The sequence below is a fragment of the Thunnus maccoyii genome, chromosome 24 (genome assembly GCF_910596095.1).
Source record: "Thunnus maccoyii chromosome 24, fThuMac1.1, whole genome shotgun sequence".
In the NCBI taxonomy this organism is placed as follows: domain Eukaryota; kingdom Metazoa; phylum Chordata; class Actinopteri; order Scombriformes; family Scombridae; genus Thunnus; species Thunnus maccoyii.
This window is the reverse complement of record NC_056556.1, coordinates 15,741,544-15,765,666: the sequence shown is the minus strand read 5'-3', so window position 1 is coordinate 15,765,666 and position 24,123 is coordinate 15,741,544. Positions and strand designations below refer to the sequence as shown.

The following is a 24,123-nucleotide window of genomic DNA, read 5'->3' as shown; positions in this document are numbered from 1 at the left end:
TTATATCAGATTAAGCCTACTAAAGAGTGAGACCAATACTTGTGTTTGCATAAGAAGCCTGATTTGTAACATTTTCTGTATTCTTACTGACATTTTATTCCCCTTTGATTCCAATAGGGAATGTTATGTTATGTTCATTTTATGAACGTAAAAGCTCATTTAGATAACAGTATGAACAGTAGCACTTTGTGTTTATTTAGAAGACGGGTAATTTTAGTTTGTACCTTACAATGAGCTGACTTGACTCAACAATGAATTCAAGTTTCAGGTGTTACACATAGATGCTGAATGGTAACTTTAAACAAAGTTGTGAATAGATTCAACTTGAAAGCAAAGTGGAATCTGTTTCAGGTACAGTAAAAACATAAAATTACAAAAATTTCAAGGATGGAGTAATGTTTGGTTGGGGACTTTGTGAGATAACTTGCTCCTGAGTTTTAATCTAGTCATAATCTGACAATGATTGATAGATTAGCAATTTTTAACAATCAGAAGTGGCAGAACTGCATTAATTTCCTAATGTAATCACCACATTTAAGTTGAAATGTGCTTTATTGAGGTCATAAAAAATATACATATTTAATTAAATATAAAGTTCTGTATTATCTACATACAAATACTAGTATTTAATGTGAATTATGAGGCCTGGGGGAAGCATAGAATGAAAATATGAGAGGCTCAAGAACTGCGCCCAGAGGCACACCATATCTCAGAGCACAAGAAGAAATATGGCTCCCGTCTGAGACTACAAATTTCCCATTTGACATGTAAGAGGAGAACCAGTGAAATACAGATCCTGATGTGCCAGCTCAGGGTTTAAACTAATAAATCATGATGGCGTGATCAGTGGTGTCAAAAGCAGCACTTAAATTTAACACCAGTAAGATAGGCATCTGCCAATCTAGAAAGGCTTAAGTGTCAGCGGAAAGAAGCGTGGGTGAGAGTGTATATGGCATTAAGCCGATGCCACCCTTCCCGCACAAATCCAGTAAAGGTATGCTGATAATGAACCCAACAGTGTTCCATGAACTGTTTTCCATGGCTTAATTAGCCCCACTTGACACCTGAGCCTTTCTCAACCTGAGCTTAATTAAGTAGGTGTTGTGATATCAGAACATGAGGAGTATTTCCCTCTTTAGGCATAATAACAGCCTCACGTAAAGGAGATTTCAGATTATTTCTGGTTTATGATAAACAAATAGAGAGAGAGTAGAGAGTAAATAAAACAGATTATTTTTTATTTAATGTTGCCATGGTCAAAAAATAATACTAACTAGCTGATAAACAGTTTTAAATAAATAGCAGTTATCATCAAACTCATTGGTTCAACCTACCTACAGTGCACTTTTGCTTTTAGATACTCATAATCTAATCCTGACCGTCTTTGTGAGTCCATCTGCTTCACTTTATAGCTGCAGGGGCTGTTATCTCATGCTTTAAGCCAAACCAAGACCGAGTCGGGGTTACTGTAGGGCTGCCATAACAACCTCCTGACCTCACTGCTATTATGCCACATGATGTAACTGATCAGGACCGCTGCACAGGTTAGCTGGCTGTCTGGTCGGTCTGATGAAAACAGAGAATGGTCAGGGATTTTATCAGAAATTCAATTTCATAACGACAGAGAGGGAGAGCGAATGCTGTTATGACACAACGTGTTATGACAGAGACTGGAGGCGAGAGACAGACAGAGAGACAGCTATTAGACAGGTAAAAAAAAAAAAAAATAGCACGGATCACAGCATGGAATGGTAGTGATGTGTGAAGCCGATCTAATTTTAGTCGAAGGTCACCGGGTACTGTCTGGCTCGCCCTGCCAGCTGAAAGAAAGCCCAGCACAATATTTTGTGTTCTGCAATTTACGTGAACAGGATCTCCCTGTCCTCATCTCTCCTGACATTTGTATAAGATTATGTGGTGAGAAGTTCAATCGTGCCTTGAGGCAGCAGTAAATCAAAAGCGACTTTGGCAAGTGTGGTTTTTTTCACTCTGTTTATAAAACAGCTGCACCGTGCAAGTGGGTACATACTGTACTGAAAACACACTCTCATGCACACACTGCACTGTATATGTGTGTGTGTGTGTTGGTAATGTATGTCATCTTTACCCTTCAAGCCAGATTTGGCAGCTGGTGCCTGATTCCAAAAATACATGCCGTTCTTCATTTAACAGTATTCTGTATGCTGCATTTAGTAAATAATCAGGACATGATACTGAGCTACAACCCACACCTCAGTCATCTGAACCCTTAAAGGGACATTCCAGCAATTTAGTCATGCACTTCCATAAAGCTGGGGAAAAAAACATCTTTAAAAAAAGGAAGGGTCAAAATTGAAGCAGCAGATATCCTGACATTTAGTCTTTAGTATGAGTCCAGCTCCAAAAACATTGGATCCTACAATTCCCATAATGCAACTCAATAGTGTCTCTTAATTAGACCCTTCCTGCCCACATCTTTTAAACTTCAAGTCCCACAAAAAATGTGAGGTTTCAAGCCTGATCTGAAGTATTTTCTCAGACTTTATAAAGCTGCTTTTAGAGCCACAGAAGCAAATGCAAAGATTTTCACAGGCTGATCAACACCACTCATGACAAGTAAACTGATCTTCATGTGTATAATCTGTGGAGTGCCCATGTAAAAGTCCCTCTTGACTCATCTACGAGGGAAGACCCAAAAATTCCTGGAAGCCATCGGATTTGTTATCGGATTTGCCGTTAGGTAGCATATGCCTACAGCTTGGTGAAGCTAAAATTAGGACTGAAAAGGAGAAGGTTTGCCACTGTGGAAGAAATCTCGGAAGAAATGCAGGAGGGTCTGGACACAATGACATAAGATGACTAAAGGAAATGTTGGCCCAAGCGCTGGGAAAAGTGTATTTTCCTCCCCTCATATGTTGATGAGTCATTATTGGCATTTACCTGGATTCACCACATTGATATCCTTTATGAAAAGTTGTGCAATCAGTGTTTACAATCAGAAAGCAGCCTTTTTGGCAAATTCATTTCTCAATGTGTCAGCAACCAGCAGGGGACAGGAAGTGTTTATGACCATCTCAGATGGCACAAAACTCTGAATGAGGAGGCTGATGCACCGCTTAATCATCAGCCATGTCGCAGATTTTAGCTCTATTACTCTGCCCAATTCTCTCTCTATCCCTCTATGCCTCCATGCCAGAATCTCACTCAGTCCTACACCAACGCACTATAAACACCCCCCTTCCTCCTCCACCTCCTCCTCCTCCTCCTCCCCTTCCCTCTCAGTCCCAGTGCGAGCTGATGCATGCCACGGAAGCAGTGACGTCAGTTGTTTACTGTCTTGTAGGTCGCCGCTCGTTGCAGTGCAGCAGCACATCCTGCAGGGCTTATGTAACTCCCCTGCCTGCTGCATGACAGCATGACAGGCCGTTTACTGCATAGGTGGAGGGGGTGGTGGTCGTGTGCTGCAGCCTGCCAGCATCACCCCCTCTCCCACAGCTGCACACATAAGCACAGGTGCATGCACATACTGTAAGCAGACATACAGTATAAACAGCCAGTCAGCCAGCTTTCCTCTCCACTGCACTGCATTGTGTGTATGTGTGCGTGTGTGTGTGTGTGTGCATGTGTGTGTGAAGTGAAAACACAGCGGGTTCACTGCTGGAGCACATAGTAGCTCCAAATGGACCTCCTCCCTCCCCACACACATTTCCCAGGATCCTCTACTGCAGCAGCAGCAGCAGCAGAGAAGTAAACAACCCTGGCTGGCTTGTGACTCCGGGCTCACTGCTGCCCAACTCATGCTGCACAGACAGAGGTTGCCCCCTGTTGGCAGAAGGAAGCAATAAACAACACCAAATTTGGGCTGCTGATGAAGTGAAAGAAGAACCAGTCTATTTTGTTTTTCAGGACAATGTGAAGTTCTTTATATTTTCTTGAATCTATAAGCTACTTTTTAAAATTCTGCTCTGTACAAACTGTTTTCATCTCTTTTTCTTTTTTGGTCTGCCATTTTAGCATTTAAATAAATTACCAGTGACACACACACGCACATGCACATACACACAGAGGTCAGACATTAGGGTCATAGACTGAGAAGCACCTCTGGCCTGGAAAGGCTCAAAGACACTGAAGCTGCCATCCAAATAAATGATTTAAACTACACAAAAAGCTCTTTAGTAGTCTAATAAATGTGATGGCTGACCCACCTTCCTGAATCCATCCTATATATGACAAACAAGTATCAAGACCTATGTTTGTGTCGAGGAAAATGGCCTTGCGTGGGTGAGGAGGAATGCAACCAGTGTTCTGTGGAATCTACATCGGTACAAGCCTCAGATACTTTCGATCTGGAACAAGACATCGCTGGAATGATTCCACATCGCTTTACAAGTAATGGTGTACTTGGAATGACACCAGCTACCACCTAATGGTGTGAGTGTCAAAACAAGTTTGTAATGAAAACAAACCGCAAGGTTAAAAATTATGACTCTGTTATCCAAACATGGGCAAGCAACGAACGGTTTCTACAGCCTTAAATGACCGAATCAGCCCCACATCAACACAGCACAATAACTATGTTAAGGTCAAATATGTCAGTGTTTGAAAATCATACAAAGTCATAATATATGCATATAACAGTGGCTGGGTAGCACTCAGCAATTCATTTTTTGTTAATGCACTGAAACCAATTTGCAAGTGTGCATCAAGGTGTCTCCTGCAATAAAAACCTGGTTTTACTGGCAGCGAAGAGTAATAGTGGAAGACTGATAAGATGTCATTATTAGGATCATTAACTTTTGTACTAAATGTTCTCCACTGTCCCCTAATACATATTTCCTTCTTCTTAATTACTGCTATGTTTTGATTGATTTTGGTGATTTGTTTGATATGCAAGAGCCAGATTTTGCCATACCAAATTACACTTTTTGCTTTCTCAGGGTTACAGACCATGTTTTATAGCACTATATGAGTCAAACTACACCTGAAACTCAATTCTTTAACAGTCTCCCATTCACATGTTCTGCATGTGAGAGGAAACTGGAGAAATCGGACAAAGCCCATGTGAAGAAAGGGAGACCATGCAAACTCCACACAGAGGACAGAGACTTGAAACCAGTCCTGTTTACTCCCTAAAATAAGAGGAGATAATATACAGTACAAGTTTTTTTTATCATACAGTATTTGCTTGTTATAAATAGATAAAATCCTTGGAAATATCTTCACAATGTTCCTGTTTATGGCTTATCATCATAATCATCATCACTGTCATAATTATTGTCAGTGTTGCTGACATTAATGACTGACCAGTAAGTGATAATACTACCTGCAACCAGAGGACTCGTTGTACTGAAGAGAAACACCTTTTTGTGGTCAACAAGTAAACATTCCTATCTTTTACTACCAGTTTACTATTGACTGGCTTCAGGCCCATGATGGTAAACAAGCTTACACACTGCACCTCCTCAGCTCTGCAGCGTCTCAGCACCACCCTCTGCTGGTGAATAAAAGAACAAAGACATTATTTTTTCTAGATTTTAATCTGACATTAAATCATAAAATGTTCACCTTTTTTTTTTTCTTTTTTTTTTTTTTTACATTAAATTAGACATTTAAAACACAAATAGATTATACAAAATGCAGCACAATGGGTATTAAACATAATGCACTCACAACAGGGCACAATGCTTGTGTTGAATTAGTCTAAATAAGACATTTCAGATCAAATATACAAAAAGGGACGTTTTCAAAGTGTGAAATTTGAGCTTCACAAGACTTCAATTTAGTTAGTACATGTTAACGTTTTATAACATAAATCAACATTGTAGGGGAACAAATGTTCCGCTCTTGTTTCCAGGGGAACGTTTTCAATAGAGGTCCCTACTCTGTGTACAAGGAAGTATACAATATGTAGCTTGCCATGAGACGTCTGACATTATCTAGCTGATCTTTGGAAGATTAAAAACACCAAATTAGCAGGTAAATCTGGTGTATTTCACTATTCTGCTAACATGTGTCGCCACTGCTCCTCAAACCGCTGGAGGAAAACACTTCCTGCTTCAAAATGAACGCGCTGTCAACGTTTTTTGTTTTGCTGAATATCAGAATATCATATCAAACTGCTTTTTAATCATAAAAAGAAACTTAAATATTGTTCTGTTTGTCGGCAAAGGACTGTAACATACGTCATCGGACATGCCTGGGCATTAGTTTTCTTTCAGACAGCAGTAAATCGTGTAAAAACAGTACATTTAAACTTATGATTGCTACATTTTTAAAAGTCTTCTTTAGTAGCTGTTGCTAAATTAAATACTTACTGTCATGGTTAGACAGGTTTCATTCTTGTTTTTGTTTTTTTTAACTTTTCTTTTAATAGTTAAATATTGTTCTGTTTGTCGACAAAGGACTGTAACATACGTCATCGGACATGCCTGGGCATTAGTTTTCTGTCTGACAGCAGTAAATCATGTAAACCCCCACGCCCCCCTCCCTCCTGACATGATGTGAGACATGTCAGGATTTGTTGAAGTTTGACCTCTGTTGACCAATAATCTGCAGCTGAAGTGGAATAGTAAGAATTATTGAGAATTAGTGTGAATTAGAAACATTTTATTACATTTGTAAATTACAGTCACAATAGATATATTGGCAAAATATTATCATAATATCATGCTCTAGTGCAAAATTTCAAATGAAAACATTTTATTTTCTCATTACTTCCATTGGGGTTGGAAAGTATGCATTTCCAAACACAAGTCGTTTTGATTAATTGATCAATAATTTAATCTAAAAAAATGTCAGAAAGTAATGAAAAATGTCCATCACAATTTCCCAGAGCCGAAGGTGATTTTCAAATAACTTGTTTTGTCCAGCCAACAGTTCAAAACCCAAAGATATTCAGTTTATAATAATATTAAACAGAAAAAACAGCAAATCTTTTTTGAGAAAGTGGAATCAGCTCATTTTTAGGATTTCTGCTTGAAAAATTACCTAATCAAACTTGCTTTGTCAGTGTTCTATCAATCGATGTAATGACCAAGCCCTAAACGTTTCAGCCGTAGTATAATGTATTTAGATTATTTTTCTAATCTAATGTATCAACTAGGGCTGGCATTAATGACTGTGTTCATGTCAATTTATTTGCAGATTATTTTCTCATTAAATTGTTTGGTCCATACAATGTCAAAAAATAGTAAAAAATGTCCCTCCCAGTTTCCCAGACTGACAGCTTCAAATGTCATATCTATGATTTGTTTGCTTGGTCTGAATCAGTTGAGTGTTGGTGAACTTTGTGTGTTTTCCCCTTGGTTTGGTTTCTTTTCACACAGAGAAAAATCCAAGCGAGCGAAAATGCATCGCTACAAGCTATGTGAGAATGTTCACTTCACTCATTGGTCAGATGTGTCTGGGGCAGGAGAAAGAACGTAAATACAGGACACCTCCTAAGGGAGGTCCACTGGCCAAATACAACATACTACGTTGAGCTAGTCCAGGTCAGACCTTGATTTATTCTCTGGCTAGTTGTTAGCAACTGTTAAATTTGCTCATCTGCATACCACTATGCAAAGCTCACCTGCCTATGGGAGCCGTTTTGCTCAAACTTGCAGAGTACACCTAGTTGTCGGCTCGGATTGAGGTTGGGACCTGTTCCCACCACAAACAATCCACTCCAGAGTTTCTTTGGGATTGGACCGGAGCCGCCATCTTTAAAGGGTCTCGGTGTGTGATTGTTGGGGTCTGCACCTGAGTGCAATTACTGTGTGCACACCTGCCAAAATGATTTTCACCAAGGGGAAAACGAACTAGAGTTTGATTTAACCGGACTAAAAAGTGCAGGTGTGACAACACCCTAAAACTCAGAGATAGTCTGTTTACAATGATAAAAAAGGGAAAGATATCAAATCGTCACATTGTGGAAGCTTAAATTAGGGAAAATTTGGTGTTTTTTTTCTTTAAATGATTATATTTTGATGCATTTTGATTAATTAATTTGAAAGAATGAACTATATTCTAACCACAAAGAAATTGTTGATCCACCAATGATTTTTATCTTTGACATATATTACAGATTTCACAATGGAGGGAACTTCCAAAAGTGATGCTGCTGGTCAGCTGTCTGTTGCTGCTCAAGTTCCCTTCCTTCACCTGTGTATCACTTTAGAGAAAATCCAGAAGTCGAAACTCCGTCCAGATAAATCCAAGATCCTTGGTGATTTCATTGAATCGTGGAGGAAGTTTCATTCTGCCCTCCACAAAGATAACCCCAAAACGACAGACTCTTTCTATCCAGCTATGCGCCTCATAGTTCCCCCTTTTGAACGAGAGCGTATGGCGTATGGTATCAAAGAGAACATGTTAGCTAAACTCTACATCGATGTATTAGGTCTCCCAAAGAATGGCCCAGAAGCCAATAAACTGTTGAACTACCGAGCTCCAACCACATCCCAAGGAGAAGCTGGAGACTTTGCCGGCATGGCATACTTTGTGCTGAAGAAACGGTGCACCAGCCAGGGAAACCTCAGCATCAAAGAAGTCAATGACTTTCTGGATTCAGTTGCCATCAACAACGCTAGCCAACAGAAAAATCTTGTGAAAAAGAGTCTGCTGCATCTCATCACGCACAGCTCGGCTCTTGAGCAAAAATGGCTCATCAGAATGATTCTGAAGGACATGAAGCTAGGGGTCAGCAAAGAAACTGTTCTCCAAGTCTTCCATCCTGATGCTGCTGAGCTCTACAATGTGAACACAGACTTAAACAAGGTGTGCCAGCAGCTCCACAAAACCTCAGTGTCTTTGAGTGAAGTCTCTATTGAACTCTTCTCTGCCTTCAAGCCCATGTTGGCAGCTATTGCTAACATCCGCAATGTGGAGAAACAGATGGGCAATAGCCCTTTTTACATTCAAACCAAGCTTGATGGGGAGCGTATACAACTGCATAAAGATGGAGATGTGTACAAGTACTTTAGCCGAAATGCTTTTGATTACACACAGCAGTTTGGAGGATCCCCGCTGGAGGGTTCACTCACACCTTACATCCACAATGTTTTTAAAAGCCACGTTGTGAACTGCATCCTTGACGGAGAGATGATGGCATACAACCCGACCGCCGAGACCTTCATGCAGAAAGGGAGCAAATTTGACATCAAGAGGCTGGTGGACGACTCTGAGTTACAGACATGCTTCTGCGTGTTTGACGTGCTGTTAGTCAATGGCCAAAAGCTTGGCAAGGAACCGCTGAAGAAGCGTTACGAGACAATGCAGACAGTTTTCACCCCAGTTAAGGGAAGGATGCACCTGGTGCCAAAGACAGATGCCAGAACCATGCAGGAAGTGGTGAATGCCCTCAATGACGCCATAGACAACAGGGAGGAGGGGATCATGGTGAAGGATCCTTTATCCATCTACAAACCTGACAAGCGGGGGGAGGGATGGCTGAAAATAAAGCCGGAATATATGGATGGCTTGATGGATGAGCTTGACCTGCTGATTGTTGGTGGCTACTGGGGGAAAGGCAGACGGGGTGGTATGATGTCCCATTTCTTATGTGGCATTGCCGAAGCTCCAAAGCCTGGTGAGAAACCCTCGGTTTTCCACACATTCTGCCGCATTGGCTCCGGCTACACCATGAAGGAGTTGTACGACCTTGGCTTGAAGTTAGCCAAGCACTGGAAGGTCTACCGAAGAAATGACCCACCAGCATCCATCCTGTGTGGAACAGAGAAGCCAGAAGTCTACATTGAACCCTGCAACTCAGTCATCATTCAGGTCAAGGCGGCAGAGATAGTCGGAAGCGACATGTATAAAACCAACTGCACCCTCCGCTTCCCCAGGATTGAGAAGATCCGTGACGACAAGGAGTGGTACCAGTGCATGACTCTGGCAGAGCTGGATCAGTTTCGCAGCAAGGCATCGGGAAAACTTGCCTCACGGCACCTTCACATCGACAACAACGAACCACAAAAGAAGAAGCGCAAGCTGGCAGCCAAACCCAAGAAGGTGATTGGGCTCATTGACCACTTTAAGCCCCAGGACCTCTCTGGGGTTACCAAGGAGACTGATATGTTCGAGGATGTGGAGTTCTGCATCCTGAATGGGACTGAGGATCACCCCAAGGCTGAGCTGGAAAAAGGCGTGGCCAGGTAAATCTGTCAATAAAGTCCCATGTTGAAAATGTTTAGCTAGATAGTGTTGTAGTAAAGTTGGAATAGTTGCTTCTTGTTTTAGTTCACCAGCTAGCTTTGTCTGCTGTTAGCGACTGTTAGTGCTGGGCAGGTAGTAAGCAGTGAGTTTATTAGAGCTTTTTTTTCTATCAAAGCAGTAACGTTAAGGACGTGAAAACCAAAACAATGAGCTGAAAGTCGCTAATTTACTCTGTAGATCTGAGCGTAACTGCAAAGTTTGTAGTCATGCGACCCATTGTTAATAAAGTATCCTATCACAAATAACTGATTACTGATGTCATCTTTATTTTAGGTGTGGGGGTATCGTGGTTCAAAATCCTGGACGGGACACCTACTGTGTGATCGCCGGCATAGAGAACATGCGTGTGAAAAACCTGATTTCGTCCAACCAGCATGACGTGGTGTGGGCCGCCTGGCTGCTGGAGTGCCTTGACCAGAAGCAAGTGGTCCCATGGCAACCCTGCCACATGATCCACATGTCGCCCTCCACCAGGGAGCACTTTGCCAAGGAGTATGACAGCTACGGAGACAGCTACTTTGTGGACACAGACGAGCAGCAGCTGCGTGAAGTGTTCAGCCGCATCAGCAGCACTGACACATCGGCAGCCGTGAACGTTGGCCAGGTGGAGGAGCGATATGGCTGGGATGATCTTCCCACCAGCATGTTCAGACCCTTCAAGGTTTACATGGACAGCTACACTGACATAAGAGACTCTAAAAGCGCCCTACCTGCCACCTGTTTGGACATCAGGGCACTAGAGTTTCGTTACCATGGAGGCAAGGTGGTGCAGAAGTTGGAGGAAGGAGTGTCCCATGTCGTTATGGCAGAGGAAACAAGACTTCTAGATTTGAGGACTCTGAGGCGCAGCTTTAGGAAGAAGTTTAAGATTGTAAGAGACTCATGGGTGACTGATTCAATCAAAGCAGGGTATCTGATGAATGACAATGACTACTTAGTTTGAGTCTTTTGGTGATTTTCATAGGATTTCAGTTGACACTAAAGAAAAATCATTTTTATCTCGCATTTTAATTAGTTCCCAATAAGATTAGTAATTAAGTAAAAGTTGAAGAATAAAAACTCCATAAACAGTCAAAATCACCATTGAGTGTGAGATAAGAGGTTTGATTGAAGCTACACTATATTATATTGGGGACGTTACTTTCTCTGGGATTTCATGCAGACTTTATTACTTTTGTTTGTTATGTTCTTAATGCGTGATTAGGGCTGCTTGTTATTAGTTTTTAATGAATTGACCAATATAATGGACTAATATAAGTGAGTGAACACTGGGGAGTATTCCATGACTGTGATCTAAACTAGGCCCCTTCTTAATTTTTCATTTAAAGGGTTTTTAGTGTTGCACTTAAAAATAAAGGTGGGGAGATTTTAAAAAAAAGGTGGTGAAAATTGGAGCAGCAAAGAAGTTTTAGTCCATAGTATGAGTCAAACTCCAAAAACACTAAATCCTACATTTCCCATAATGAAACTGGATAGCGTCTTTCATTAGACCCTCATTTCCTTCTAAATGCCAATTTCTTTTAAACCCAATACATTCTTATAGATGATGAATCTCAAGCCCAATCCAAGATAACCCTGGTGGCATCACTATGACATCATCAGGGGTATTTTTTTCAAACTGGAGCATTCCTTCCAGAGCCATAGAAGACATTATACATGTGTTTTCTCAGGCTTAGTACTTCTTGTGATGAGTGAAATAAACTTTATGTGTAAAATTGGAGTGCCCCTTTAATGTAAGATAACAATGGGAGTGGTTCAATGAGTCTTGAACAGTTCACTCTCTTTTTGTTATCTGTGCCTTTGTGCTTTTATTTATTTTTTACGTACAGTGTGTAGGATTTAGTGGCATCTAGCCGTGAGGTTGCAGATTGCAACCAAATGAATACACCTCCCGTCACCATCCTCTTCCAAGCGTTAAATAAATTTGTTGGATAAACATGTTGGATTGGTTTAAAATACAGGAATGACTGTTGTCCAAATGTGTTTTTAAAATTAGTAATTAAAGCTGGAGTGTGGGATTTTTGTCTCCCCCTTGTGGAGTAATTACAAAAACACTGTTGACACATGCTTACATCATAGGCTCCACTGTAGCCTACTCCATTGTTACTGTTGCAGCTGTAAAATGGTGGATAAATTGTTTTACGCGTCACATAACCCCTATGAAATGACTCATTTCACTATCAGAATTTGATCCATTCAGTCTGATAACATTTGGAAGAGCCGCATGATTAAATTATTTTATCCCCATTCAAGTTAGCAAAGGGCTAACCAGAAGATAGCCTACTCTTTCAGCGGAAGTCTCTGGTGCACATGCTCTGTATTCATCCAGCCAGCACGAGAACGTCAAATCCAACACCAGATTTAAAAACTCTGGTATCCTGTGAAATACAGAGAGATGTATGTAGCGATGATAGGCTTAACCAGCATTGTATGAACTTGTTTGGCAAAAGCTTGAATGTAACGGACGTTCATCTATATGTAAAAGTCCCGCACTGCAGGTTTAACTTAAAGGGAGCGTCTGTATGAATTGATGGCCTTTGCCTCAGCTCTTCAGCGTGTACTCAGCTGGCAGAGAGAGACCGGGGGACACCACAGGTGTACGTTAAAACCGGTTCAGCTCAAGGCCTTCCAACAAAGATGTCGCCATGTTTTCCTGTCTTGAAAAATGTCACCAATGTGCCTTGGGACTCATTGATATGTTATAACCTTCATTACCGTCGCCCCTAGGGTGCAGGTAGCTGCCTGTGGTGTCCTGGGCATTGTTGTGTGTAAATGCCGCATGAATACATTTTGAAAGTAAAAGTGATAAGGCACCTGTTCCTAATCATATACAGTTAATAATGGCTCTCATTGACCTGTTGCAGAGTTCCCTGTAGGGTTTGTGGGTTTTAATCTTTGTTTTTCTAATCTTTGTTAAACAGTTTCAAGTAAAATTCTACCTTTAATACGTTCTTTGCATTGTTTTAGATGACGAGTTATATCACTTTTGTTGAAAACAACACAAAATGTCACATTGTTGAGAGAAAAATGGTCTTCATTGCTGGTTAAAAACTATTTTGTGCCGCAGTAAGCGCTCTGTAACCCGTCGCCCACTCTGGACTATTTCCAGGTGATGCGGAGTGAGTGTTTGATTGACAGGCTTTAATTAGAGGTACTCAACCAGTGCTTATTCCTGTGTGGCTTTGTGCGTGTAGTGCATTGTGTTTCTGCAGCACAACAAACTGTAGGTCTTTAAATGTCCAACTGCTGGTCCTCGGAAAGGAATCCACAGCTGAAGACTGGAAAGGAGCAGATTACCAGTCTGTGAAGACGGCCTGCTGAAAGCTAGCATGTCCTACTGGGATAAATGCTCTAATTAGGCTGACCATAGCTGTTGGAGAGATGGTGGAGCATGCTGGACATCAGCAGAAACAAATGGTTTGAAAGCGGCCCCTAGACAGACTATCACATCGTTCCCCAACTCTGGCTTATCTAGCCCTCAATTACAGTGTCAAGCACATTTTCAGAAGCCTCCACTTGCCTCACAGAAAAACATTTTTAAGAGGAAATCAGATTGCCCTTTCCAAGACTTTTTTTCACAGTGGAGGACATGGGCCACTGGTGACAACTCAAACTATATGACTGGATGAAGTACAAGCAGGTAAATACAAACTCTGATATCTGGAATAAAAAACTAGGAGCAATACATAACAAGTGGCTTGAGTAATAATACCAGCGAACTATAGCTACATAAAAACAGGGATAAGAGGCTAAAACCATGTTTAATGCTTGTGACCCCTAAAAGAAATACAGTACTGTGCAAAAGTTTTAGGCACTAAAAGTAAAGTGAGAGTGCTTAAAAAAAATATTGCTATAAAGATTGACTCTATGATGTTGAGATCAGGGCTCTGTGGGGGCCATACCATACCATCTGTTGCAGGACTCATCATTCTTCTTGTCGCTGAAAATAGTTCTTTATGACTCTAGCTGTATGCTTGGGGTCATTGTCATGTCATGAATAAATTTGGGACGAATCAGACACCTCCCTGATGGTATTGCATAATGGAAAAGAATCTAAACATCTAGGGTGCCTAAAACTTTTGCACAGTACTGTAGTTCAACAGTTTTGGAAATGTGCTTTATTTGTTTGCTGAGAGTTAGGTGAGAAGATTGATATCACCTCCTAGCGTACAATTATAGGAGATCTTCTGCAAGACAAGTTTCAAAAATTAGAGAAAAGGCTGAAAAAATAAACGGAACTTGAGCAGAAATATGTTTTGTTTGGTTCCCCCTCTGTTAATCTTATCGCCACCCCTCAGGTTTATCATGTGACCCCTTGTGGGGTTCTCAACCCTTAGGTTGGGAGCCACTGGTTTAATATGACTGTATAAGTAATTCTTGTTGAAACTGTTTTTAATAAAAAAAAATCTCTACACTAAAATTCTTTACAAATGCTTTATTTCCACTGTAAAGTAGCAGGTAAACACCAGATTATTTATCCTCATTACAAAAGCCACAAATATAACTTCAATAGCCCTGAGAGAGAAAACCCATTTACTTAAAGGAGCATACTTCTGTTTTTGCATGTTTTACCTAATAGGAGAGATTAACTTGCAGAAGCCTGAGACTTGCTTGAATTAGGAAATCCATCACAATGAACTCCATGTCTGCTTTAATTGATTTCAGAGTTATCTTTCAGTGGTAATGGAGTAGTAAGCACTCGTTGATTCTGAACATTTCTACTGCGATACCATGCAATAATAATATACCTTTGACAAAAATCAAAGCAGGATAATCACCCTGAAGATGGCGGATTAACTATCTTAAGTAGGTCGAAGTCTAAGCAGTTTGATTTTTCACAATAATAATAAATAAATGAGAAGCAGTGGTCACCTGGGACCAGGAAAAACACAACAGCAGCCTGCGCCTTTAAAAATCTGTGGCAGTAACATTAAGTATACTTGATTTGAAATGGGTTTAAAGATGCAAAAGCATTGGTATTGTCCTTTAAAGAGGAAACAGACTCATTTCTTTTGATGAGAGCATCTTGCCTGAGGCTGAAACCAGGTGAGTACCTGAGTCTTCTGTCAAGGTAACAACAATATAAACTAAATCTAATGGTGGAACATTCAAAATAAAACTGTTGTCACAAACTTTCCTGAGATAGTTTGCATTTTCTCCTGTCCAGTAGATATTATACAGCTGTATACTTTTACTTTCAGTGGGTGTTTGTTTTTATCTCTTGTTCTTTATACACACATTCTTGAAATAGTATATTTTTTTTAAGATTGAGTTTGTAATTTTGAAATCCCAGTTACCACATTATTGGGGAGATTTTAGCTGACTGTGTGTGGCTTGATGCATCTGAGTGTACTGAGGGATGCGGCATAACGTCAGAGATGGAGAAGTTTTGTCAAGTTAGCAAGAAATGTGTAGTACAATACCGGATGTTGGTCAAGTTGATCTTCAAAATTAAATACATGTTTTTTTTCATCACAACATGCATTTATTTCTACAGATTTGACATGAAATATAGTTCACATTTTGTGAATGCACCAATAGGCTGGACCCCTATGGAAGCTGAGAATGGCTGTGCTTGAAATAATTATTTTTTAATGCTGTTATCTTGAGAAAATTAGCTTTGTTATCTTGAGGTAATGAGATTATCGACCCGTTATCACAAGAAAACAAAAGGTTGTTTCCTCTTATTACTTACAATGTTTAACAGAGATCAGGAGTGCCATGCCAGCATGTGTAGATGGCATCTTGACAGTGATGACAGCTGTTACAGCCAAATGGCATTTTGGTCATAATATGATAGGATGTTTCATGTAGCAGAAGTACCAAACAATACATTTCAAGCATTTTCATTTTATTAGACTTAATGAGAGAAAGTGGGGTTGAGAAAGGGAATAAGAACCAACATATGACAGATTTGAACTCATGTCCTGAAGGCTTCTTGTGCTTGATCTAAACAGTTGGGCTGTCTATGTGAGGGAGACATGGAGAGGAGAAGACAGGAATGAACAAATGAGAATGAGCTCCACCCGTAATAAATCTTGTGGTAAATCATCTCATTATCTTGAGAAATCCGCCTTTGTTTCCTCGAGATAACAAGATAAATTAACTTGTGATCTCAAGATTACAGCATGAAAAAAAAAATTGCAAGCGTGACCGTTTTCAGCTTCTGTAGGACCCCAGCAGTATAGCCAAGATCATTTGTTCCTACCTGGGGGTCAGGAGCCCCCAAGGGACCACAAGATAAATCTGAAGGGTAATAATAGAGTTAATTATTTCCGGTAGGCCTACATAAAAATATGTTTATTTTTCCTGACTTTTGCTATTGTTTCCCCCTGTGAGATACTGGTTACTTTCACCACTTCAGAGCTCTGTCCTTCAAATGAAATAACCACTTTAAACACATAACCTGTGATGAGTAGTTACAAATAGACGCTGCTTCATTTGAATGTGTCACACACCAAAAAGGCTGTGAAGCACTGCCCTAGATCAGTGGTTCTCACTTTTCCACGTCAAGGACCCTTAACTGACAAAAATTAGACCACAGACCCCCATCTGATAAGATTTTTGCTTTTAGATTTTTTATAACAGAAAGTGTATGAAACTCATGACCAAAATAGTCAAACATTCTGTCACTGTGTTACTTATGAATGGAATTACAATGAAAATTAATTATTCCCCTTTTTGCTTGGGACCCCCTCAAGGACCACGGGCCCCACTTTGAGAACCACTGGCCTAGATAACAGGACACACACAGGGGTAAAAGCTTCCATTTTCAAATCACACTGGCATGTGTGTGCCCTTTATTTATTATGCTAAGACCGGAAATACTGTTAGTTATTGTTGCTGACTTGACGCAGCTTCCTGCAAACACACACCGTCTCTTGGCGAACATGGCGGCAACTTGACAACGGCAGCGAGATGAAGACGGTGAGGGCTTGAAAAAGAAAAGAGGTCTGTTACAGGCTGTAGGCCCATCCGCCGACACAAAGGCACACAGCTTCGCCATGTTGGAAGAGGATAGCGCCCTTGTCCCTGCACGACCGAGGCCGGGGGAAACGTAAACGCGTCGGTGAGTGTTTCTAAAAACGGAGTCGAGGCTACGCAGAGGAGCGGAGCGGCGCGGCGCGGAGCTCGGGGCGGACGGGAGGACAGCGGCTTCACCGGTCAGCCATGGAGGATGCGGCCCGTGGTCGCCAGCGTCTAATTTCCCATCCGGCCCACGCTCATTTTAATGGGAATTACCGCTGATCGCAAAGGCAAGCCGGGACAACCCACCACCCGACACTTGAGGGGAGGAAAACGCGAAGCGGACCCCACGTCAATGACTGTTGCGGCAGAGGAGCCCCCACGGTGGAGTCGGCCGGTTCCCAAAATATGACCAGGGGTGCTGGGACGTGTTGGCAGCAAGAAGATGACGACGGCTTCCAAATCTGGCTAGAGCCCCCCCGCGACAACCAAAAGCCATTCACCGACTCAGAGAGGGCGCAGAGATGGCGACTGTCCTTGGCATCCCTCTTGTTCTTAACCATCCTCCTCTCTGATCACCTGTGGTTCTGCGCCGAGGCCAAACTGGCCCGGACCCGGGACAAGTTCGCATCCTCCTACCCCCTCTCACCCCAGACCCACTCAGCACACAGCAGCCTCAGAGGAAAACCAGATGCTATTTTTATAGGAAACTCTACCAAACATTTGTGGCGGCTTGAAACTTGCCACCAGGATAGTTTATCTAAGAACTGCTTTACTTTCGCAGATGCCGACCATTTGTGCAGGGGCCTTTCCGACAAAGAGGGGACGCGGGCTGTAAATATGAGCGATTTGTACCTTTCCTTTTGTAACTCCCACTCTCTGCTGGATTTGTTTTACGGGTCGACAAGTCCGGACAATTTGAACTGCAGCCTCGACGTGCTCGGCGATGGCGACACGACCAGATGCAGCCTGTGCGTCCAGGCGTACCAGCGCTACGACCAGCACGCCCAGGAGAAATACGAGGACTTTGAGCTCCTGACCCAGAAATATGAGCCTGGGGCATATTCAGTGAGGACGTGCATGGAGCAGTGCAAGGTAGGCTGCAAAGGAGAGGGGGGTGGGGGTGGGGGGTGGGGGGGGGGATGATGGTGGTGTTGGTGGTGGTGGGGTGGTGGGATAGTGTTTGGGGGTGATGTGGTGGCCATCTGTTGATTTGGGCCCGGATAGATGCCAGTTTTGGTCCTCCTCCTCCTCCTCCTCCTCCTGTCGCCATGGAGACGGATGACAGATTCAAGGAGACTCCCGGCTCCAGGCCTCATGTTCATTCATCTCCTCATTGTGTTTTTAGGCCCCATGCTAATGTGCAGATGGAGGCCCTGCTACTGTTTTTCAGCATCCAGATCCGCTTCTGTGTCCCCCCCTGTACAGTTCACACTCATTCTTTGACATTGAGGACCTGCCTGGCGCTTCTTCAGGTCACAGTCTGCCTGATCAGCCGGTCGATAGGGCTGTTAGGATTGCACTATAGCCTGAGTTTTTACAGCCGAGCGTTTATAACATTTTAATGGGCAGTAAGGAAGCTGTTGGCATATGCAAACAACTCTGGGAGCCTGTGTGTCCTATGTGTGCTGTCGCAGTCCGCCAGGTGTTCATCATGGCCGCGCCACTCCATATCGAGAGCGTTTCAATAAAGTCAAGAGGTGGTTTCCCTGCCTAATGTGGCGGAAGGCTGTTTTCGCTCCGACTTGTATTTGCTCATTACTCGGTCCGCACCTATAGGCCTCGTTTCGGTGTGCTGAAAGCCGCACAGCGAGGCCTGAGCTCGCTGTTTGATTACCATGCACTGTTTACCAGCTTCTAATAGTCGAAGCTGGGTCATAGCGGGCTGTAATGGGTGTCCAGGAAACGCGAAGGCCTCGGTCAGAGTTGTTTGTGTGTGTGTGTGTGTGTGTGTGTGTGTGTGTGTGTGTGTGTGTGTGTGTGTGTGTGTGTGTGTGTGTGTGTGGCCGCTGTGAGCACGCTGAGCCACCAAAGCGGCGTTCAGCACCGCGGAGAGCTCCATGGCAGCGCGGAGCTGTCCGCGGTGCTGAATGGCGCTCCCCTGCTCCATTCACAGAAGCCCTGGCCAATCCCAGATGGCCTCCATTCACCCAGCCAGTGGCAGAGAGACAAGCACAGGCGTCAAAAGCGCGAATCTAATCAGGCCATCTGCTTGCTTATACGAATCCAATGCATTTAGATTTAGATAGACCCACATGCTCATGAGCTGGGCCTAGTTTGCAAGGCTAGCTTACATTTAGAGATAGAAAACACACATGAAGACAAATCCCTTTTCTCTCTCTCTTTGTGTGTGTGTGTGTGTTCATCAAACAATGATTCACATTCTTTTATATCCCCTTCCTTTTTGTCTTTGCTGTTGGATGTCTTAATCCTGGCAAAGACAACACAGACTTTTTAGGCAAGATAATTCCAGCATTCATATGGTTGTAGACCTCACACTCTCACTTATGTAAACACTCACGCATGCTCACACACACTGTGTGTGTACACAAAGGACCAGGAGACTGCTGTATTTTAATTTATCTCACGGGGTTGCTTATTTAAAAAACAGAAAACCACTGTTATGACCATTTACTTTATGGTTCTGGATATTTTACATGAATCCTCTTTGCTGGAAGCTTTATATCCTGATAGCGCTAAACACTCTCTGCATACCAAGGCTTTTATAAGTGTTGTGAGTTGGTAAAGCCTGACCTAAGCTACTTCAGAGTCTTACTTCAAGGTTAGTCGGTTGTCCACTTTAAAATATGCACACATGCTACACAAGAGAAGAAAAAGTGATGGTATTTTTTTTTTTTAAAGATATAGTTAAATCCAGACTGTAGCTGCCAAGCCCCTGACTTTGCCTTCAGGTATCAGTCACTGAGGGACGCTTCCATTGATGTCAACCGAAGATGCCTTGCTGCTGCATCACATTAGCAATGTCTCGGCAGTAAACTCATACTCATGTTTTATCCGCTGCCAGTCTCAGGTTGAGGCGCGCGGCAGTTTCCGCGTTCTCCAGGCTCACCTCTTGGCATTTGGAGGGAAAACAGTCATTTAAGTAAAGCTGCTAATTTCTTTAACAATGACCCATCTCTCTCACCTTCGTGATTATAGGTTTGCTCAAGTCCTGTGTATGTGGTTGGCAGCGTTACAGAGAGAGCAGAGTGACTCAAACGATAATGTCAAGCTCTTGTTGAGTTAATGGCTACCTGCCTTGGGGAAGCCTAGCAGTGCAGGTTGTGTGCCGGCTCAGACAGATGCATATGTAATCTCTCTAAATATGTCTTGATTATACACCGAGCTGACAAGTGTAAAAAGATTGAACAAATACTGTGTACCCCTGCCTCATTGTCTCATTTAAACATGCAGTCTCAGTGTAGGGTAACAGTCGATGCAGGTGTAGCGCGTGTTTGGTTACTCACAGCAAGAGGAAGATCTCTGACATTTCAAGTGAGGATATTTGACATGGAGAGTAGCGTTTGTTGTGCAAGAGTGGCTTCTGTGGTCCGCAGGTGGTGCTTTGATTCCTCTAGCCTGAGGTGAAACATCACACAGTGGACACGGCCAGTGTGCTGTTCCTCACAATGGGATCCTCCATCACCTGACTCTCTGAAAACCCTCCATTCATCTTAACAGCGGGGCCGCGGCTCCAAACATTTAAACCTGGGCCGAGCGGCGGTGTTTTCCAAGTTTGTTTTGTTTTTTTTATCCTAAGTGTGAACCAAAATGTCAGACTTGCTAGTAGTTTCACAGCAAACTCACAGCACTATATTCACCTTATGTAATGTTGGGTTTCCTACCTGTGATGCCAGAAGTCTGCAGTGTAATAACTTACATATTAGAGTCTATTCATAAGCATTTCTGAGCATATTTGTGAAAAACACCAGTAGTCTGTAGCACCAGGACAACCTTAAAAGTCCACTTTAAAGGCTAAACATGCTGTTTTGTTGTTATTAGAGCTACAGCAAATGATTATGTTCATTATTGATTAATCTGCAGTATATTTACCTGCGTAATCATTGAATTGTCTATAAGATGTCAGAAAATATTGTAAATTCCAGTCACAGTTTCCCAGAGACCAGCGTGATGTTTATTTTTTGGTTATTTTTGTCAGTCCAAAAGCCAAAGATGTTCAGTTAACTATCATAAAAGATGAAGCAAAACAGCGAATATTCACATTTAAGATGCTGGAACCATTGAAATTCTTCACAGTTAGACAATCAGAGGATACTAAAATGTCCCATTGAAAAACCCACTAATGATAACAGTTAAAATAATTAGGGCCGCAACTAAAGATTATTGTCATTATCAATTCATCTGCCAATTAAAATCTAAAAGATGTCGTGAAATAGTGGAAAATGCTCATCACAATTCAATAAAGTGAAATTATCAATTAGTCCAAATTACAATAATGTCAGTCAGAGAAAAGCAGCAAATATTCACATTTGAGAAGCTGGAACGAGTGAATTTTTGACATTTTGAAAACATTACTATAAAGATGAAGAGCTGTTATTGATTAATTTCCTGCCAATAAACTAATAGATTAACCGACTAATCATTTCAGCATGCTGCCATGTTGCTTTTTGTGGCAACCAGGGATGGACTACCAACCGGGCAACATGGGCAACTACCTTTGGGGCCCCAGACTGAAATGTCATGTGGCAATTAGTTTGTGGTAATTTGATTATTTACTTATTTGTTTGTTACTACTGTATGTACGACTAAATTACAACAGGAGCTGAAATGATAGGCAACACATGCATTATGACCTAACTTTGAAACCCCATGTTATTTAAAAGCCTGTACTTTTTCAGTTTACATGGTGCACATACCCAAATTACTTAATCAAGCTAACACAAAATAATTATGCATTTATAACTGATACAGACAACATGAGCAGAGACTGTGAGAGCCTGAGGGCCCACAGCTAATTTTTGCCCCGGGGGCCTGTTAGACTAGAGGGTTAATCCTGCCCTGGAGAAAACATTTACAGAAACGTAGGAGTTCAGAGAAGTATCAGAGTTTCCCACCAGGAATGGTGAGTTCAAGGGGACTTGATTTTGGATCTTTCCCACTCAGAAGTAGAAAATGTCCCCACTTGACACGACCACAGCATGAGAGAAAAATATCTCTATTTTTACACAAAAACACTCTGAAAAGTAATGAATTGGCTTCACAGGCGTCTCATCCTCCCTGGTAATTTCACTCATTTGTGAATTTGAAAGATGGAACTTGCAGCACCTGGCTAAGTAATTATGGAGTTTCTGGAACTGGACAGCTCTATCTACGTCTACTGCTACTACCTTGATTATTACTTCTACCTCTTCTAATACTGTAAACTCCTTGTGCTACTATTACCAATCATGTTGCTTCTTGTACTACTACTACTACTCTACATCACTGCTATGATGTAAAATAATCTCAAAACACAATCACTGAGAGCTCTGTGCACACATGCGTCTCCTCCCCGCACTCCCCCACCGTTCAGGTCCAATTGAATGTCTAATCTTAGCCGGTGTTGTGTGCAAGTGGAAAGGAGGACAGCGTCCACAGCGTCCTCTCTCTTTAGATCCTTGTCAACCGCACACATCTGCATTGATCTGAGCTCTTCTGAGCCTGAGGGACGGGTGGCAGCGATACCAAGAGGTTGATCCCTATTGATTTGCACCCAGCCCTCCACGTTCACTTGTCCTTCATTTGATAGTGGGCAGCTCCTTCAACCAAAATAGGGCAGCGCCTGAGCTCAGTGAAGACATCATGTTATTTGAACCTGTCTGATTGCGCCATAAGACCTTGGAGTAAGTGTGTGTGTGTTTTAGAAGAGGGGGATGCACGGTTTAGGGAGACCAATGTTAAAGTTCCTACATTCATCTGTTATCTCTTTCCATACAGTTATGCAGTTCTGCTGTAAATGATGTGTAACGACAAGGATATCAGTTCTCAGATGGGGGGCTCTGAAACAAAATCTAAACACAGATTGAGTCTTGTGAAGTAATGCGTTTGCTCTCAGGGTTTGCAGGGTTTGGAAAAGGCTTCAGCTCTACATTTGGAAAAACAAATCTGTCATTTTCACAAAATCTCACTTTAAATAACTGAAAAAAAATCTCTGCACAACTGAGTTTTTTGTCACGTGCATCTGTGGTGATACAAGAACAGGAATAAAAGTAAAAAAAAACAACCATAATCAGGTATATCAGATAAATCTATACATATAAACAAATATACCAGCTTTAAATGAGACAGAGTGCAAGAGTTTTATGACTAAATCTCACCAAAAAAGTTAATAATGTGTAACAAGGTCTGTCACTTTCAAAACCAGTATGTAAACCAGTATGATTATTTTCATTGTCTATTACTCTTTCAGATATCTGTATGAGTCATTTTGCCTACAAAAAGTCAGACAATAATGAAGAATGTCCGCCACAGTTTCCCGGAGTCCAAGGGGACATCATCAAATAACCTGTTTTGTCCGACCAAGAGTTCAAAACCAAAAGACCTTCCGTTTACAATCATATAAAATTGAGAAAAGCAGCAAATCCTCAAAGTTTGAGAAGCTGGAATCAGCTAATTATTAGCATTTTTGCTTGTTAAATGATGGTTAATCGATTATCACATTGTCAACAATTAATTTTCTGTTGATTGACTAATCACCTAATGGTTTCAGCCCTCAGTTAACTGAAGAGCTTGTTAGCAGTCATACTTGCCTCCTATTGGCTGTTATCACAACAAAGTTATCAACTCTTACAATTTCATTAACTGTTGAAAGTGGAGAAAGCCCATATTGAGAGGCCTAATATATTAAAATACTATTTCACATTTTTCAATATATATGTATCCGTCTCCCATAGCGTTTATACCTTGGTAGCTATTCCTTAAAGCTGCTATATTCGATATTTTTATGATCAAATGACTACTTGTATGTGAAATGTGTTGCTT

General features: G+C 41.8%; 2 protein-coding genes across 3 annotated transcripts in view; both read left to right on the top strand.

Moving 5' to 3' along the window:
- The first annotated feature begins 5,834 nt into the window (after nucleotides 1-5,834).
- Nucleotides 5,835-13,345, top strand: lig4 (ligase IV, DNA, ATP-dependent). 2 transcript variants are annotated; one of them, XM_042405318.1, is made up of 4 exons: nucleotides 5,835-5,955; nucleotides 7,305-7,469; nucleotides 8,045-10,115; nucleotides 10,450-13,345. In XM_042405318.1, exons 3-4 carry the CDS (start codon nucleotides 8,053-8,055, stop codon nucleotides 11,117-11,119), a joined length of 2,733 nt encoding a protein of 910 aa, XP_042261252.1. In that variant the 5' UTR covers nucleotides 5,835-5,955; nucleotides 7,305-7,469; nucleotides 8,045-8,052; the 3' UTR covers nucleotides 11,120-13,345. The 2 variants fall into 2 exon arrangements, with proteins under 2 accessions (XP_042261252.1, XP_042261251.1); XM_042405317.1 differs by lacking the exon at nucleotides 7,305-7,469.
- A 3,693-nt stretch (nucleotides 13,346-17,038) lies between these two features.
- The window catches only part of LOC121891645 (transmembrane protein FAM155A-like), a 33,317-nt gene continuing 26,232 nt past the window's right edge, over nucleotides 17,039-24,123 (top strand). Inside the window, exon 1 of the mRNA XM_042404137.1 lies at nucleotides 17,039-18,237. Coding sequence (XP_042260071.1) covers nucleotides 17,551-18,237 — 687 coding nt within the window. The 5' untranslated portion in view covers nucleotides 17,039-17,550. The remainder of the gene's footprint in view (nucleotides 18,238-24,123) is intronic.